At 36.4% G+C, this 20,537-nt stretch overlaps 1 protein-coding gene across 1 annotated transcript in view; it reads right to left on the bottom strand.

Annotated features, from left to right (window-relative positions):
- The window catches only part of SPATA16 (spermatogenesis associated 16), a gene marked incomplete at its 3' end in the record, with an annotated part of 224,098 nt that overhangs the window by 55,622 nt on the left and 147,939 nt on the right, over nt 1-20,537 (bottom strand). Inside the window, exon 5 of the mRNA XM_079921401.1 lies at nt 11,635-11,782. Coding sequence (XP_079777527.1) covers nt 11,635-11,782 — 148 coding nt within the window. The remainder of the gene's footprint in view (nt 1-11,634; nt 11,783-20,537) is intronic.

The raw sequence follows: 20,537 nt of genomic DNA on the forward strand, positions 1-20,537 counted from the left end.
CAGAGCTTCTGAGATAGGATTTATTTCTCTGTCACTAAACTTAGAAAAGAATATCACACAATCTTTGTTTACTTATTTTACCTAAACTTTAAGTGGTTTCTGTTTAATTTACGAAGGGGGAATGAGGTAAAATACTATGTATTAGGTAACTCAGTGGAGTTGATGCTCAAATGAACAGAGCAGCTCTGCCTAGATTGAAAACTTAGTTTCACGCTCAGGTTGGGCCCTTGCTGCAGCTTGTTCTCTGGGAAATATGGACCCTTAGTCACAAAGAAGATTGGAGTAACAGAGAAGCTGGCTTAATGAAACTGTCAGCAGCACCAGAAAAGCATCTGCAAAAATGTGAACTGTTGATCGTAGGTCAGCAGACTCATCTCTATATATGAGGGACTGCTTATTTTTTATGAAGTTAAATATCTGTAAAATAAAATATGAGCTCTCTGGACATAAAGTAGAAAACATAGATACCACCATCATCAGTATTTTCTGTTGGACACCTCATCGTAACCACAGTCAACAGATTGTGGATAAACTTCTCAAAGCAATTTTGAAAAAAGAAAAATCATAGAGGTTTTAAAAGTCTTTTAGAAATATGCAGATTTGTTAGGGTTCTGTCATCTCCTTTCTCTGTTTCATTTCCTTCTCTATTTTCCAGTGTCTATGTCATTTCTCTGCCCTTTGTCCATAACAAAATGTTCTGACATTTTAGGCTAGAGCAAAATCTCATTTCTAAAGGTCCCAGTTGTTCAGTGTGAGATGGGACCATGTCAGTTTTATATGACTTCATCTTAGTGATCAGTTTCAGAGTTTAACTTCTCCAGTCCCTTCATAATGCCAACACTTTGTCATTACTGCTTTCCCACCCAGTCATTTTCTGAGTTTTATCTTGTTCACTTTTTAATGCCAGTACTTCTATACACAAATTCACATCAGCAAGAAAATAGCAAAAGGCAGCAACTTTGCAGCTAACATCATTATTGCTCCCATAAATAATAAAACAGTTTCCACTTTAAAAACATAGATAGTGTATTTTGGTTTTTGCAGTTGATGTGTGAGAAAGCTATTTGTATAATGAATCTTTGTGTAATAAATTGTATTTTCCCTTTGACCTTCATTATAATATCAGAGTTATAGATGCAAGTGGAAAACATTGGTTTTCATTCCTAAGATTCCTAATTTTCCCTTCAGATTTCTGCTCTACTTCTCCAAAACTGATCTTTGTATATGTAAGTTGCCCCTCATAACCCATTTATAAGCTTTGAAAAACAAATAATTACATAAGATTTTTATACATAGTTCATTTTTATTTCACCTGGAATTCTTATTGATTCCAAAGTTTTATGTTTAATCAGCTGTATTGTATTTATTCTGGGGAAGTTCCTTAATTCCATCCCCAACAAAGTAGGTTTGAGACAAACAAACATGAAAGATACTGCTTTTCCCTTCAATATTTATTAAATTCACAGTTAGTGAAATAATATATTGTTGCTCTAATGCCCTTAAGTGGCTGTATTTCTGCAGCCATTGGAATGGACATTGGTTGGTTGGATACCTAACATGCATTCCCACCTTCCCTCTTTTGTTACCCTTGGAGAATTCTCTCCTTCCCTACCTACTCTAAAAGTGAGACCTATTTGACTTAGACGAATCAATCCATGGCATTACCTTGACCTGTTTTGGTTCAAGTATAAGCATATAATGTAATTTGGGCCAATGAGGAAGAGTGAGTCCCAGGAATTGGGTGGAAGAGATATTCACTGCTTCTTGGGACAGTGTGATTTGAAGTTTGTAATGACATTTGGGAATTTTGCTATGACTCAAGATACTAGCACTTGAGGTACCTTGAGATGCAGGTACCACCTTGAGGTACAGGTGATGGAATACCAGGTAGAACTTGAGAAGAAAGCTGACTGTAGAAAATAGAGCAGTGAGTGAACTACTGGATCAAGCTGTGCTTAAAGGTAGTCCCCCTGTAGTTGTATTATAAATCAATGTATTTCATGCCTCCTCCTACCCCTTTAAAACTTAAATATACTGAAATCAGTTTAAGCTGTGATTCCTATTATTTGAAACAAAACATTTCTGATAGAGGGATTTAGCTCGTAGTTCAGTATATCTACAAATACTATGGAATCCTTAAAATGTCATAGCTGAGATGTAAGACATATTATAAATTCTTCAAGTTGACTATCTGAGAAGAATAATTGCCTTATTTAAGAAACATAATAGTTTGAGGATTAAGAATAATTAATTTTTACATCTAGTACAAAGATACCAAAATTGACTTAGTGATGCTATTATTATAACATTATTGTAATACTATTACTAATAACTAGACTTAAGTATATGAGATAATAAAAAATAAATGTTTATATTTGTATGGAAATATGTTAATATAAATGTTTCAGACATTACATGAAATTTCTAAAAATCTTATAGGTTCTTGTATAATGTTATGTCATAATTCTAGTTATTACTTTAAAATGTATATCTCAGAAATAACTAAAAAAATGTTTAGCATCATTTTTCTTGATCTACATCATAATTATGATTTTTTCACTTTCGATTAGATTCTACATTTTGCAAAAAGTGACCCTTGGGTAGTTAACTAATACTGCATAATAAAAGTCTTACATAATCTGAAAGCCTTAGTTTTCCTTACTATCTGGACTGGTAATCTACTTATTTGTTTATATCTCACTCTGGAAGTGTAATGACTTTCCTTAAATAAATACATACAGCATAAAAAAATGTGTAAAAGAGTTCTTGAAGAAAACAGATCAGAAGGAAAAGTAAGAGATCGGTGATGAAGCCATAGGTGAGATTAATACACAGAATGTATTTTATAAGCTCCTGTATACTTTCTAGAAGTAAAGAAGATCAGCTGTCTCATTCACAGTGTTCCTAAGATAAAACAACAACAGCAAACTACCATCCCAGAGAAGCACAGCAATTTCTTTTCCTGAGACCAGAGATTTTCTTTTGTTTTCTGTTGAAATTGGTTTTGGAGTTCTACAGCTTTTTATTTAATAAGTGCAATTGTTGAAGACAATTAAAAAACAAAGAATTATCATGATTATCATGTATAAGAACTATTATTACTCATGAATTATCATGGCTCATAAGCAAATGATCTTATGGTAATGACTCAGTGATTTCCTGTAGTTAACATATAAAATTTGAAAGTCAGCAAGGCTTTGGTTTTGTATTTGATAAGTTATTGCTTACATATGGAAATCTAAAAGAGGAGGTTATCTTGATTATTAGGTATTACTCTTTACTATTCACTATTAGTAGTCAGTTTAGTTGTGGTGAAACTCCTTTTAATCTGTTTTATTCCTGTTAAACTCAGAAACAAAATGACTTCCTTTGACTACTATTATTCTCTATAGCTTTGGAATTTCAGGCCAAAGGAATAAGACCTGAAATAAAAATGAGAGATATAAAATTTGGAAGTGAAGGGGCCAAATGGTCATAACTTAAGAATAGATGGTTATTTATATAGAAAATCCAAGAGGATAAACTGAAAATCTATTAGTATAGACAAGAGTTCAGTAAGGGATCAAAAAAGGAAATATACAGACCCCCAAATAAACAGATATAAGATTTTAAAAGGTCAATCAAAATATATAGGTATAATAAAATATACAGTATAATGAATATAATGGTTTAATCCATAATAGCAACAAAATGATGAAATATTAGAAATAATCTTAATAAGATATATAGCTTAGATGAAGAATTGATTACCTAATTCACCTAAAAAATATTTATAGGCTCCCCTTACCAGAGTCTATATGAATGTCAGGCATTATGATAAAATGGTAAGATAATGAAGGCCATGGTGTTGCTTACCATTTGTTGCATGCAGTAGACAAATACACAGTCAATTATAATATAACATGGTGCATTCTTAAACAAAGGTGAGACTGGGGTACCAGTGAATGATGGAGATAAAAAAAAAAATCCAACCATTGATGAAGTTAACAAAATAAACTTGTCTGATTTATCTGGGGTCTGGAGTAGGATTCTTTTTCCCCTCTGGGAATTTTAAGTCTAGGCATAAGGTTTGAATTTATACTACCTAGATGGCCAAGGAAATCTCAGCTCTAGAAATAGAGGCTCTCTGGTTGGTAGTACTCCATGTGGTTTGGAAAAATCAAAAGAAAATCTTCTCTGGAAGAATACAAAATCAACCGAGACTGTACTGGATTCTCACAGATAAAGCCATGCTGAATAGTGGTCTGCACCCAAGAGTAAAAAACACAAGGATATTATCTCCGATGTGTGAGAGATGGTGTGGTATCATAGAAAAATAGTTGGTCGTTCTTCCCAGTTCCTGGCACAGAGCTTCTATAATAACACTTGGAATTTCCTAAGTGATAGAGGATGGTAGGAATGTCTTTTGTTCTAATGAGGTGACTCTTGGCAGGCCCCTCGATAGCTTCTGTCAGGATGGGGGCTGGTCTCAAGAAAAACCAAGGCTTAATTAGAAACCTGGAACTTTCAACCCCATTCCCCAAGCTCTGGGGAGGAGAGGCAGGTTGGAGATTGAGTTAATCACCAGTGGCCAGTGATTTAGTCAATCATAATGAAACCGCCATAAACCCCCCGAGATGATGGGGTTTGGAGAGTTTCTGGGTTAGTGAAGTACAGTGAGGTGCTGGGAGAGTCATGCAACCAGTGAGAGCACACACCCACACCCCACCTTATTTTGCCCTATGTATCTCTTCCATTTGGCTGTTCTTGAGTTGTATCCTTTATAATAAACCAGTGATAGGAAGTAAAGCACTTCCTGAGTTCTATGAGTCATCCTAGAAAATTATAGAACCTGAATTGGGGGTCATTGGAAACCCCCAACTTATAGCTGGTTGGTCAGAAGCACAGGAGGCCTGGGACCTGTGACTGACATCTGAAATGGTGGTGGGGCAGTCTGGTAGGATCGAGCCCTTAATCTGTGACGTCTGTGCTAACTCTGGATAGTGAGTACCAAAGGTGAACTGAATTGTTAAAACAGCAGTTGGTGGCTGAGAGCTGGAGAAGTGGTGTGGAAAACCCACAAATTTGGTGTCAGCAGTGTTGTGAGGAAAAGAAAATCCCAGAATCAGAGTCAGAAGTGAGATTTGCTAGAATGGTCCTGGCTCATGGAAACATGTGGTTTGGGAAGAGAAAGGATAACAGGGTGGAGGGTGAGGAATCTTTGATTCCTGGGTGGCCACCCATGGTGTGGAGGTGCACCTGTACTGTGATGAGTTACTAAAGGTACAAGTTACCGATCGTAGAGATGAATCCAACTCCTGGGAAGTTGGTTCACTGGATGCATTAAGAAGTACAGACTAACAAGAAGAAAGTAAAATAGTACAATCCCTTGGTTATTGCTACCTGTTATAGCTAAAATGAAATTAAAAGAGAGTTATGCAATTAAAAGGAAGAATGCAATCATAGATGGTGAGAGACAGTAGATGAGGGAGACCAGAGGCAAATGGTGTTATAACCTGCTACTGCAAAGGACAAGTGAGCTGCTCACTGAGACGTCTTTACTTTGATTAGATAGAACAGTGCCAGAACACCACACTTCCCATTGGGAAGACCAACGTTTTAGTATTTTAAGAACAGAGAATTTAGCCCCATATATGAGGAATTTCTTTTCTTTGGGAATGATTCTCTGTTTCTAAAAAGAATTCTGTGGTACAAACATGAGATGATTTGTCATCTTTATAATCAACCTAGCCGTAACACATTCATAATGATATTGGGGATGTAGGCTCTTTAATTCTATAAACTTTTCCATTTGATAAAGTGAGTTAGAAAGAGGAAAATAGTCTAATCTTGGAAACTCTTGATCATGGTAAAATTATAACATTTTAAAGAAGAAAGAATAAAATGAGAAATTTTAACTTTATATTTTAGAGAGCATAGAATGTATTATCCTTACTGGTAAATGATGACTGAACAAGAACAAGGTTATAAATTTCAGTGAAAAGCAATTTTTAAAGGTCTGTTTTAAAACAGTATATTATTATTCTGAACATACATATTTACTCTTGGGAGTTAAATTGCACTGGAGAGACAAAATATGACTCTATCTACCTAAGTGTTAAAGTAATTGATATCTGATCCAGAAAACTTTTCTATTAAACATTACTAAGCACAGATCCATTACTGAATATTTATTTTATTTAGCAAATAAATCTTGATATTTTCATCAAGTGGAGACAGGATATGCTTATTGTATTACTTTATTATTAAAATACAATCATGCAAGAATAAGAACTGTACAAGGATTGTGTTATTTCATTGGAATATATGAATTAAAATCTCAAGCAAAATCTTTATAAATGAAAACAGAGTAATTCTGGGGCTGGTGAATTATTATTTGTTTTATATACCCTGACTACTCTGCATGAATCAAACTGGATTTTTCCTTACATAAGAAAAATGGATAGCTACACTGCTACAACTTCAGTAATTTTTTCCTCTGTGAAACATAATACAGTATAGCTCTATTATAATATGGCTTTAAGATTTTGGTGGGTCTTACCACATCCCCAAAATAGCAAAGAATGCACAGTGAGTTCCTGAGGATATGTAAGCCTGGTTGTCCTACAAGGCAGATTTGAATTTTAACCCTCCCTTATCAGTCTTGTAGAAGTTATAAAGGCAGTATAGTCCTAGTGCCTGCCACTGAGGGTGAGGTGGGTTTTTCTCATAATAAATCACTAATTTAGTTGGTCCATTCAGTAAAAAAAAGTTAAAAATACTTAGATCTCTATACATTTCAAAATGAATTCATTTTTATAGTTTTTTCCCTTTGCATCTATTTTTCATGTGGAAATCCATGATAAGGATGACTCTGAATTAGGGGCTAGCTAGAAAGAATACACTGCCTGGGGGATCTCTATCATGAATATTCTTCCTGCTCATCACCATCACCTCTGCCAGCTATTACTGGGCTCATGGCACTGTCACATGACCAAGGAGTAATGAACTCAATACTATCTAGGCTTGATGAAGGTGACCTGGAGTTGGGCAGAGTTTCTGTGTTGGAGGGTTGTCTGCCAGCCTCTGCTGGGAGAACTAAATGTATTGGTCTCCAGGTTTTAATGATAATACCTACTTATCCAGCAGAACTTTGATAGGTAGGCTTTTCATCCAAGATCTTCAAGGTACAGATTTTCTGACCTTCATCTGTTGATTGTTTATTTAGATGATTTCTGTAATTCTTATTTATGGCCTCAATTTCTCTAGCTGCAATGAAAACTACGTAATTGTGTTCTGTCTCCCGTGGGGAATCTGTGTCTCTCCTCAAATGTTCCTTTTCTGTGAGTGGGTGCAAACACATATGTATGAGAACATTTACCTGTCGTTGTCCAAGGAAGGATGAGTGAACGGGAGGTAGAAGGGAATGTACACAAACTCCGAGTGTTTCTGAGGATGAATTTGACTGCACATGGAGGAATGTTTATCCATCCTCCCCTGAGTTCACATGAATTTTATTGTGTACACTGCAGATGGAGTAGGAAGCCGCCTGCTTCACGGATGTAAGGCAGTATATTAGTTAGAGTAAAGCTACCTGATTTAACAAAGAGCCTCCAAATCTGAGGGATCTAAAGCAAGAGAATTTTGGTTTTCGTTTGTGTGGGTATTCAGTGGGTTGCCTTCCACATGGTCATTCGGGGATCCAAGCTTCTTTTGCCTTGTAGCTTCTTTAGTTCCGCAGTCCTATTTACTCAGTCAGTGGCTAGGGAAAGCGAGTTCTGCATGGTAGAGGTTTATGGGCCAGGCCTGGGAGTGTCATACTCCCAGTTTATTTCTGTCCACATTACATTGGCTGTTACTGAGTCACAAGCCTCACTGAACTGTAAAGGAGGCTGGAAATGTATTCTAGTTACATGCATGGGTGGCGGCGGGGGGGAAAGAGAATAGTTTGGTAAACAACTAGCCAGTCTTTGCCACTTTCGGTGGCAAGGACTTCTATTCCCAAACTGCTCCTTCATCTGTTTTCTCCTCCATCATTCTTTTAATTAGACTCAGCCTTCCATTCCACAATTAGAGCTTAGGTTTTAAGTGAAGTATTCTCTAGAAGAGAGGAAAAATATAGTCCAATTTTCACCCTGAAGTATAAATTACTAGAGTCATATTCTTTCTTAGAAGCAGGTGTATTCTAGCACTACCTAGTATAGTGCCTGCTCAATAAATGTTTGATGACTAAATGAATAACTGAATACACCACCCATCTCCATTGTAGATCCTCTTCTTGTCCTGAGGATATTGGGATTCTGAAGCATGGAGAAAAGGAGAAGAGAAATGGCAGAATAACATAGCAAGTTGGAGAGAGGACTAAAATGACTTCCAGTCTCCAGTGGAGTAGAAGGGATTTCTAGAGTAAGATCTAGAACTCCACATTCTGGCAGGGAGAGGGAATCTTAGAAAGTAGTTCTAGTCTGGTCCAACTTGTGAGGTAGGGGTGGTTAGTGTACATGTAAAGAAGCATTTACACCAGGAGGTAGCATGGGAAACTCATATAGTGCCCTTGGGTGACCTAATGTGTCACATAAATGAGCCCGTCAAGTCCTGCTCAAGCCAACAGAGCTGTCTCAAGTTGCACTAGCCATATAATCAGCAGCTGTGCCAGCCTGCACAAGACTTCCAAGAGGACTCTTTCCTCACATGCCCATGGGCTTCTTTGGACCCTTGGGTAGGCTCGAGCTCTGAGAAAGTTGAAACCAGACTAGTAGGAGAAGAAAGTCCCGTGGAAAGGGGAAAAAAGCTGGTGAATTTGATTAGATAGTTACTGAAGACAGACTAAATTTTAGAAATGATTGGGTGGGATTGAGTCCTTTGGGGTGGGATAGAATATATTTTTGGCTCTGGACAGACCAAAGATGAATATGTGTAGGTTAAAAAAAAAAGCCTCGTGTTTGCACACGTTTGCTGTGTGATTGTCCAGTCACGCCTGCTGCATGACTCTTTGTTGAAATAAATAACTGAATACATTTTTGGCAACACAGAAGCTTCTTAAATAGAAGGCAGATAAAAGGAGTATCCTGGTATTTGGGACGTGCCAACAAAACAAGGGCACTACCCTCCTAGGCCCTATCTCTCTTTGTGTAACTCACTTTCTAGCTGCTGCCTTTGGCTACTGATGCCTGCCCAAATCACCACTCTGCACCTCCTGTGAGAAATATCCAGAAGCTAAAGATCACACTTGACCCGCCCCCTTCCTCACCTTGGAATTACCTGGGGGGAAAAGAAGAGATGCCTCTAAGACTTGCACATATAGTTCGTAATAGTGGTTTCACTGTCGTTCCAGCAATGGCTTTGGAGTGACCCTTTAATCATTTGCAACAGAGGCAAATAATGTCATCAGTGTAATAGCCTGTTAGTTCAAAGTACCCATTCTGTAGAGCGAAGGACCTCACCACTCCTAATGAAATTTAAAATTCGAGATTGCCTTCGCTACCTCCCCTTCTCCTCCAGAAACTGTCTTCTCTCTGTTCTCATATAGCACTGTCACACTCCAGCAATTAGTAATTATATAATGATAGAAACAATCATCAGTAACTTATAATTATCTTCTCTTCCAAAGTATAAGATCCTTTAGCATGAATCATCTTGCCAACAGATCATAATTCATCTTGATAACAGGTTTGATGGAGTTACATGAGATGTGAATCTGGCTCATTAATGTTATTGTTGTTTTTAAACCCTCAGTGGCAACAGTGCTTCCTAAGTCTTAATTAATCTTCATGACTTCTCTGGGAAGTAGGTTAAATATAACTAAATTTATTCTACCAGTAGAGAAATTGGCAAACTGGTAGTCTCTTCAATGAATCTCTCTTTATTACCAGTGGATCTGAGAGTAGATATGGAAATAGCTGAATTGGATTAATTTTCCATGATACTAGATTGACATAACTTTTGTGTGGTATTGATTCCCCTCTTTGCCCCCCCCCGCAAAACCCTTGAAGATATCCATAACAAAATGATTTATAACAATTAGCAAAAATTGTGAGTTCTGAAACATTTTTATCTACTTCCTTATAAAATGCTGGAACTAAGTAAATCAGCATCAGTGTTCATTATAGCACGCATGTGATTTCTTTTCTTCCCTTTCTCTGCCTTTAAATTTTCATTGTTCCTTAGGGATTCACTATTTAATCATCCCTAGTTATATTTTTAAAATATATTTCTTCTGAAGAGCTTGAAGCCTTGTGGAAGAAATAAGGATTCCATAGGACCTAAATTTAATGCTTCCGTCACACCTCGGCTTCTATCAGATGGAAATAGTGTGGTGCAATGCGAGGATATGGGTTCAGATCCAAGGCCTGCAGCCACTGATTTTCTGATTTGCTGTGTATCTTTGGAAAAACTGTTTTCTCTGGTAGCTGTTTTCTCATTTCTAAATGAGAATCATCTTACTCACTTCTTAAGTTATGGGAGTAACAAGAGATAATGAATGTAGAGTGCCTGGTACCTTAAACGTGATCACTAGTGGAGTATATTATTAATCATATAAATCAGTGACTTGGCCCCAAAAGCCTGACAAAAGGAATGCAGGGGCCTTAACAGGAGGATGTGATACTAGATGTGTGTATTTAGAGGTTTTGCTTAATATGGTAGTCATTGCTGATTGTTAATTTATTTATTTTGAAAATAACAAAATACTCTCTTTTTTTTTTTTTTTTTTTTGCGGTATGTGGGCCTCTCACTGCTGTGGCCTCTCCCGTTGCAGAGCACAGGCTCCGGACGTGCAGGTTCAGTGGCCACGGCTCACGGGCTCAGCCGCTCCACGGCATGTGGGATCCTCCCGGACCGGGGCAGAAACCCATGTCCCCTGCATCGGCAGGCGGACTCCCAACCACTGCTCCACCAGGGAAGCCCCAAAATACTCTTTAATATTGTTTTGACTCAGTGATTTAAAGACAGTAAAACAGAAACAACAAAAGCTTTTGACAACTCTTAGTATCTTAGATAACTGGAAATCTCCATCTCCATTGGAGATTGGCTCAATTTAGTACAAGAAAATTCTTGTCTTAATTCAGAATAACACTTGGAACATGGTAGATAGTAAAAAGTATTTGGAATGAATGAATGAAAGCAAGTGGCTTCCAAAGACAAAAAGAGGAAAAAAGGACACCAATAGTGTTGTGTTCTCTGTGTACACTTGGCTGGCTATTCAGATCTCACTTGGACACCAGTGGCCCGAGAACATAAAAAAAGAGGGACGTCTGAGGTGTGAGATAGTTGGAGGAAGGAAAGTAGAAATAGCAGGGATTGGAGAAAAAAAAAATCCACATTCAGGAAGATACTATAATCACCTAGTTTACTGATGAAGTATATGGGGAAAGGGGACATTTTACTACAGGTTATTCTTTCATTTTTTATTATCTTAGAGTTTCTCGGTTTTACCTCTCGTCTTAAAAAAAGAAACATGATGGCACAAGGAATATTATGCTAGACCTGTAGGGCTAGCTCTACTTAAAACCTTAAAATAACTTTCCATTTCAGCTCATCAGATTAAAAAAAAAATCCCTAAAACTGAAATAATCAACCAAAAAGCAGAAACATGCCTGTATTTGTTTTTTAAGGAAATAAGTTGTTAGCTGATACTTTGAAGATATTGAATCTTACCTGTGTAGATATATTCCACATATGCAGGATGAGTTTTGATGAAAACCTCTTTTACTTCTTCTATTTTATCAGCTCTGATTTTTGTTGCAAATGGTGTGTACATAACTGAGAAAGAGTCCGCCCTGGTGATGGCTTCTTCAATCATGGCCTGAGAGGAAGCAGACGACCCATTTGGTCTCAATAACAATACATGACTTTAAGAATATAAAAAAATATGATTACCTTTATGGATGATTTAAAAATCTATATACTGTACTGCAAAGATAACATATTTTGGTCTTGAATATTCATTAGAATGAACTTTTAATTAGTTCTGGGAATCCTATTTCATATTAAGAAAACCAATTAAGTGAAGAAAGTTTGTAAACAGACACCTCTAAACTGAGCTTGCTTTAAGATGAAAATAAAAATCCTGTTTTCTGAGCTGTCATTTTAAACTTGATCTTAAAAATCAAATTCTTTTTTTTTTTTTTGCAAAAATCAAATTCTTAAGTCTAATGTAGTTATCTTATGAACAGACACTGATAAGCAATTTTACTTTAAAAAATTAATTAAAATATCTAGATTTAAGTATTGTCTATAAATAACATGACAAACTAGACAAACTGTATATTTTTCTTCTTCCAATACATGGCAAAGCCTTTTGGAATTGAAAAAAAAAAAAAAAGAAAACTTTCTCAACTTCCTCCTAGCAAAGCTTTCCTTCCCTCCAGATCACAAGAGCCATCTGAGATGGATTCAGCTATTTAAGAATTTCTTTAAATTTTCTTTGTTCATGCAAGATACCATTCTTCATAAAGCCTGCCATCACCCTGAACTTCCTGCTTTAACTAGGTCTATTACTATTTGAAACAGACCAAAAGGAAAGTTATGTGAAGTTTTAAAAGGAATTTATTCCTTTCCTACAACTTTTCCTTCTAACAAGGCTTGAACATTGAATAAAAAGTAGAAGTGTCTATAGTTATATCATTTTTCTGAAAATAGCATAAAAGAATATTACAAAAATCCAAATTTAGTTATAGGAATGATTTTTTCCCTGACAACTAAAAGTTGTCAACAACCAATAAGGAAAAATAATAGATTTGAAGTTTCCAACAAAGAAAAATCATTTAACAAACAGCAATTTATATTATTACTGGTAGAGTATATTGTAAACAAGTTTTAGACTAATACTAACAGCAATAAGGAGTTGATTTGAAACTGAGAAACTGAATTTCAATTGTTGATTGCTTGCTTCATTCCTCAGTGACTTCAAATGGCCCCTATGATCAATTTTTTAATTTACAATTAAAAAAAAAATTTTCTTCTAGAAACATTTTAATAAAAATTGGCCATTTCCAAGAAATGCCCAGTGCATGCCCACCAATGAAAGGGAACCATAACAAAACAGAAAATTTACCATATGGCTATGATTTAAAGAGAGATAACTGGTGCACACTCAAGCACACCAGCAAAGTCCAATTAAAGTCACATTCTTTCTTATGGGCTATGATTAGGATTCTGAATAGACAGTGGAGTAAAACAATACAAATGCTGAACTATTCAGGTCAAAGGACCTCTAAAGAAGCATGTGTCCTCAAAGGCATTCCAGTTTTAATTTACAATTTAAATTTGGTGTGGGACAAATTTCTGAATGGCTGAGGGAAAGAACTTATATTGTCCACAACGCTGTCCTTTCCAGGTCTGAGGAACTAGAAGGGAAAGAATATGATTGTGATGCCAAACCCGGAGCCAGCACTTAGATGGAAGTAGCCATGGATTATGTAGCAGTGGATTCTGAGGGTGCAGCAGGTCTGGGTGCTGAGGCCTGGATGCTACTATGAAAGGCCAACAGCGGCAATGCAGGCAGCAGGTCTGGAATTCAGAGATGTGGATTAAGAACTCAAGCTGTTTAGGTACCGGGTTCTGGTCCTCCAAAAGAAAGTAAACATCCTTTATATTGAGTAGAAGAATGTTTTCTCCAGCTTGGTCCTTGCTTCATTGTTCATTGCTGGAACGTGGAATATGCTAGAATACGTTTATTGCTGGAACCAATCCTGGGATGGCCTGTCCAGACCAAAAAAGTAAGTAGCTGTACCTGGATTCCTGTGGAGTGAGGTGCCGAAGAAGGGAGCTGTTCTAGACCTCAGATCTAAGGTCTTGATCTGACTTTACTGCCTTTTGTAAGCTGTTAGTTCCTGTATGAGTTTGCTAGGGCTGTCCTAACAAAGTTTCACAGACTGGGTGGCTTAAATAACAGAAATTTATTTTCTCCTAGTTCCAGAGCCTAGAAGTCTGAGATCCAGGTGTCTGCAGGGTTGATTTCTTCTTAGGCCTCTCTCCTTGGCTTGTAGATGGCCAGGTACCTTCTTCTGTGTCTTCACATGGGTTTCCCTCTGGGTGTGTCTGTATTCTAATCTCCTCTTCTTATAAGAACACCAGTCATATTGGATTAAATCCCACTTAAAGACCTAATTTAACTTAATTACCTCTTTAAAGACCCTATGTGCAAATACAGTCACAATCTACAGCCTGGGGTTAGGACTTCAGCATGTGAATTTTGCGGGGGGACGTGATTCAGCCCATAACACTTCCTAACATCCAAATAGCTTTCCTTGTGGTGTCTCTGAATATCTTGTTGAAGATATTTTGCTTTAAATTCTGGATCAAAAAATTTAGTGAAGGTATTTAATCCTCTAGTTTGCTTCCAGAAAGGTATTAACAGTATCCCAGTAAGGCAAGGACAGAAGAAAACTCTCTCTCCATCCCATTTCTTTTTCAACTGCTGGCAGCTTAAGTAACTGCTGGCAGGGTAGCTTTGCTAAGCCATCACACAGCAGGACAGGAAAACTCGTGCCCAAGAGTCTACACTAGTCTTTGTTTTTTAGCAAGTGGCTGAAGTGTGTGGCAGCTTGATCTGCTTGTTTAAGGCATTGTGCTCTTGGCTTGATGTTCAGGGCATGGCATTCAGGCTTTCACAGGGCTCTCTACTCAGGAGGGTGTGTGCTAGAGCATGGCCTCCCTCTAGAGCTCCCCACTCAGAGCCAGTAGAAATGGGGTTCTTTTGTGGCTTCTGCCCTCCATCTTGAAGATGAGTAAGGAAGTGGGTGAGTGAGCAGAGTGTGTATGCAAGGATAAGAATTGAACTTTCAACGGAGATACTTTCTCAGAGGAAATTATTAGAGCCCCAAGAAGAAATGTTGTGATATGATTTTAAATATACATATTTAAACTTTTAAATTATATTTTAAATATAAATATACAGATATATAACATTTCTGGTACATTATTGAATGACTCATTTGTGAAGCAATCTAGAAAAAATTTAGCTTTAAAATATTATTACTGTAATTATAAATATTATAATTATTATTATTTAAAATAGTGGGAATTTTTGACTGTTTTTGGTTGGACACCAAAATATCAGGTTTTCATTTTGTGATGGTAATAATTTGATAATTTAGAATTGGACTTGTCTTTCATGAGCAATCTATGTCCATTTTTTAAAAAATGTATTTTATTGAAGTATAGTTGATTTACAATGTTGTGTTAATTTCTGCTGTACAGCAAAGTGATTCAGTTATACATATATATATATATGTATATATATACACACATTTTTTTTCATACTCTTTTCCGCTGTGGTTTATCACAGGATATTGAATATAGTTCCCTGTGCTGTACAGTAGGACCTTGCTGTTTATCCATTCTATATATAATAGTTTGTGCCTATCGCTTCTCGGCCTTTTGGCTAAGATCAAGTGTAATAGTTTGTGCCTGCTAATTCCAAACTCCCAGTCCATCTCTCCCCACAACCCCCTCGTCCTGGCAACCACTAGTGTGTTCTCTATGTCTGTGAGTTTGTTTCTGTTTTGTAGATAAGTTCATTTGTGTCATATTTTAGATTTCACATATAAGTGATATCATATGGTATTTGTCTTTCTCTTTCTGACTTACTTCACTTAGTATGATCATCTCTAGGTCCCTCCATGTTGCTGCAAATGGCATTATTTCATTCTTTTTTATGGCTGAGTAGTATTCCATTGTATGTATGTACCACATCTTCTTTATCCATTCATCTGTTGGTGGACATTTAGGTTGTTTCCATGTCTTGGCTATTGTGAATAGTGCTGCTGTGAACATAGGGGTGCATGTGTCTTTTTGAATTATAGTTTTGTCTGGATGTATGCCCAGGAGTGGGATTGCTGGATCATATGGCAACTTTATTTTTCGTTTTTTGAGGAACCTCCATACTGTTTTCCACCAATTTATGTTTCCACCAACAGTGTAGGAGGGTTCCCTTTCCTCCACACCCCCTCCAGTATTTGTTGTTTGTAGATTTTAAATGATGCATGAACAGTCTAATATGTGCAAATTGAAGATTTTAAATTTAAAGATTTTTAAAAACTGAGATATTTTGTAAGAATGATAGATATTAAAATATAAGTTTTAATTTACTTTTTACTATCAGTCAAAGATTTTCTTTTGGAAATCTTTGAAAATAAAGAGAACAGATGAGAAATTGCAGCTTGTAAAAAAGTAAGCTTCACTGAAAATGAAGGCAGATTTCAAATGATAGTTTTTAACTTGACAAAAATTTTCTGCAACTGGGTCATTCTTTCCCAATGTGTGAGTTTCTCCGGTGTCAATAAATGTTGCACATGTGCAGAGAATGGGGAAAACAATCAGTCCAGGTGTCCTGTTGTTAAGTGTACATTGCTATTAATTATGCTTTCTTTGCTGCTACACAAAAATGAGCTTTGAAATTAGGTGTTTACATTTGCAAGTCCTACTAACTCTCTGTTATCCTCCTGTTAGCAAGTGTTAAAGCTTATAGTTACATAAACCAAGAGTGTCTGTGGGCAGCTCATTTCCTCTACAAACAGTAAGATAGTAATTTCTCCTTATACTTCAGCTAAGCAAAAAAGAGCCCTTTGCTACCTCAGAAATCAACTTGCCTAGGATAATTGTAAACCAGGAAAGACAGGGAGAGACAGGCCATTAAGAGTAAAGGAAAAGCAAAGTAGAGGGAAAAGATGACTAGCAAAAAAGAAAAGAAACAAAATTTGTCTCCTTCTAAACCAAGGGGCTTGATTCTTCCTGGTGAATTTTTAAGAGCACCCAAAGTTTTCAGGATAAATCTTGCAGTAACCATAAACCTCAAACATTTCCAGGATGACAGGATCATGATATTTTTTCCCCTATCTTTTTGCTGGAGGATTTGGATAAATTGTAACTTTTAACAATGTGTCCAATGATGGTGAATCAGTAAGTAGAATCCCTGTTATCACTAATTAGAAAATGTGATAAAATTATTATATATTATTATCAAATTATTCCTTTAATGCTCCCAGTATCTGGGTTGACCATAATTGCAGTAAATTGCTTTACTTACAAGATTAGATCTGGAAGCAACCTTGGGAATTTTCCAGCTCAATTCACTGAATTGCAGATGACTTAAGTGACTTGGAGAGGCATAAGTGACTTTTCTAAGGATTAACAGCTTTTTAATTTTATGGAATTTAGAATTAGGGTCTCGAATATTATATTTCACTTTCTCTTTGGAAAATTATCTTTTTACCTCCTGGGCTTTACCCTCCTGTTTAAAAACAGTCATAATAAATATAATTTTAAATTCTGAAGTATTTAATTTAGTTTTGCAGTATATGCGAGTACTACAGAATTTTAGAACAATTTTATAATATATATATGTGTATGTGTGTGTATATGTATATATACACACACACACACACACACACACACACACTCTCACACATATATATCCTGTACACGTGGTTAGGCAGTTTCCCTTGCAGCTAGGTGTGGCCATGTGGCTGAGTGAAGGCCAATTTGTGGGTAGGAATGTTACTCTTTCCAGGCTTAGTCCATAAAACCCTGCTTAGAATAGAAACCTCTTCTATTTTCTTTCCTTATCAACTGCCTAGAGAGGAAGACTCCCAGGATGTGGAGGAAGATTGAGCTGCAGGATGGAAGGAGTATGGGTTCTCCTGTTGCTGACTGGAGGAGAACCAACCAGGAACACCCACATTGGACTATACTGTGAGTGAGAAATCAACGTTTATTGTTTTAAATTACTGAAATTTTGGAGTTGTTTGTTGTAGTAATTAGTCTACTCTAATATACAATAATAAAGGAAAATTGGAATCTCTCATAATCCATTGTTTTTTCTACTAAGCCTTATGTGTTATTAAAAAAAAGTAAAGAAAGAAAAGCTACTTTGAGATAAAATAACGTTTCATTTAGCAGTGTGATAAATTTTTTTATATATCCTACCCTTTAATCCTCCTGAAGTCCATCTAAGTAAGTATTCCTAGTGGACGAATATAACTGTGTTGTTTTATCTTCAGAATTGACATTATTAGATTCAAAGGAAGCAGTGCTATACTTGAAAGCTATAAATGATTGAATGGGAACCTTTAGCCCTTAGTGGTTAATATGGCTCTTTGTTATTATATTAATAATGATGAAAATTTGAATGATACCTAAAATTTTCTAGAAAATGGAAAAATAAAATTTTTGAGCAATATTTTTCAAACTTAATCCCTTTGAATATATATGGATTTAATTAGAAAGATTTCAATTTTCTTGAAATTTAGATTTAACCTAAAGAGCAGATTTTCCTAAGGAGCAGAGTATCTTACTTTGAGACTTACCTGTAAACCTCTTCATAGTATCATTTATGAAATAGCCTGGATTGACACTGTTATGATAATTTTATTAATATAGTGATATGTTGGAATAAAATATGTAATGATTGATTGTTTGTCCCTGCCGTGATAATCAACATTTTAATGCTGAAATATTTCCTTGGGTTTATGAGCGCTCTTTCATTAAACAACCTTGACTGTAAGTTCCATATTTTTCTAATATAAAGGAATATTGGGCAGCTTTTCCATTGCGTTTATTAGCCCAGTGATATGAAAGTTATAAATATTGTCATGCAGTGTAAATCAAGGTATTTAAAATTTTATTTGCATTTTATGAACATTACCAAATATTCTATGGACAGGTTACTTGTACGAAGGTAAGCAAATTTTTATATAGCTGTTTTGAATTCTCTACTTTGCAACCTGTCCTGTTTAAAAGTCACAATATATACCATTTTAATTTCTAAAGTATTTAATTTATCTTAGTTTTGCAGTGTATAGAGTATTACAGAATTTTAGAACATATATATATACCACATATTGTGTGTGTGTGTGTGTGTGTGTGTGTGTGTGTATGTGTGTGTGTGTGTACGTACTCCACTGTTCACTCGCCAGTCGGGTTAGGGCTAAGGTTTTGATTATATATGATGCTTCCATTAGCTGAATAACTTCAGCATTTAATGCCCAAAATTTACCCTGTATTAATTTTTAATAATTTAGATTTTGTAGCAGGATTTTATTTCCATGCCCCTTCAGCATGGAACTAAAGAGATAGAAGGGACCTAAGATATTATTTTAAAATCACTCAACTTTATAATCAAGGAAACTGAGGCTTGTTAGTTCTGGTGACCCACTTGAGGTCACAAAATTAGAGATGGAAGCAAGACAAGAACACAAGTCTCTTGAACCAATGCTTTCTCTTACACTGAGAGAATTTTCATGTCTTTGTAATTAGATTGTTTCCTAGAAGTATAAGATCAAGTGTTAGTTTCCATTTTCTTTTTTCATGACTGTCTAATTCCTGTCTTCAGAGACAAGGAGAATTTGACTCTAATGCTAACAAAGAAACAAATGGACCACATCAAACTAAACCAGGTCAAGATCCTCTTCACAACAACAATCCTAACACAAAAGAGAATATAGATCCTTCACTCCTACTGGCCATAATGAGACTGTTTTGTCCACCAGCCACTCATAAGATTTAGGATATGCTATCAATTAGCATGCCTCTCTCAAAGAGAAACATTTACAAAAATTAAATGAACGGCTTCTTGATGTGGGAAGTTAATAATGTGCTTGGGTTGGTCTAACTTATTTAATGGCAAAGCACATATAATTTGGAAATAGAATATAAAATATGTTCTTGTTCTAAAGACCCTGAATAATTTTCTGCTTGCACATTGGAGAAACACTAGCTGATAGAAACTCAGAGCTACAAGTATGGGTTTCAGCAGCCTCCAGACTCTTTAGGATGCCACAGAGCTTTTATTCTTGATGACTTAAAATGAATCACCAAAAGGTATCAGGAATACATAGCTGTATAACCAGTAATTATTTCATAAGCACAACTGGGTATTACTAACAAGCTTTAGCTCGTGTTCAGTGGTAAATGCCAACACAGTTTAGGACCCTTTTTGTTGTGGTTGTTGCGCGTTTCATCTCTATACTTTGTTATCTGAAAGTAGGTATTCCTTTTGCTAACTGTATGTATGTTGTTTTCTGATTGTATTTCTTTTTCTTTTATATTTTACTTATTTATTTTTTATTTTTATTTTTTGACTGCATCGGGTGTTAACTGCTGCATGCAGGATCTTCGTTGAGGCATGCGGGATCTTTCCTTGCGGCGCACGGGGTTCTCTCTAGTTGTGGCGTGCGGGTTGTCTCTTCTCTAGTTGTGGCGTGCAGGCTCCAGGGTGCATGGGCTCTGTAGTTTTCAGCATGCGGGCTCTCTCATTGAGGCGCGCGAGGTCAGTAGTTGTGGCGCGCGGGCTTAGCTGCCCTGTGGCATGTGGGAACCTAGTTCCCTGACCAGGGACCTGCATTGGAAGGTGGATTCTTTACCACTGGACCACCAGGGAAATCCTTGATTGTATTTCTTGACTGGTGGTCTTAGGGTATGGATGGCTGGCACCCACAGCATAGTAAGATTGGGACAAGAACTGGGTTCCCAGGCTTGTACTGCTTTTTCTACCAAGAATTTGTTTTATCTCTCGGGCTGCTATGCAAGACAACTTTGAGTGGAAAAGTCAAGGTTGC

Source organism: Stenella coeruleoalba (assembly GCF_951394435.1).
Source record: "Stenella coeruleoalba genome assembly, chromosome: 5".
NCBI classification, from domain to species: domain Eukaryota; kingdom Metazoa; phylum Chordata; class Mammalia; order Artiodactyla; family Delphinidae; genus Stenella; species Stenella coeruleoalba.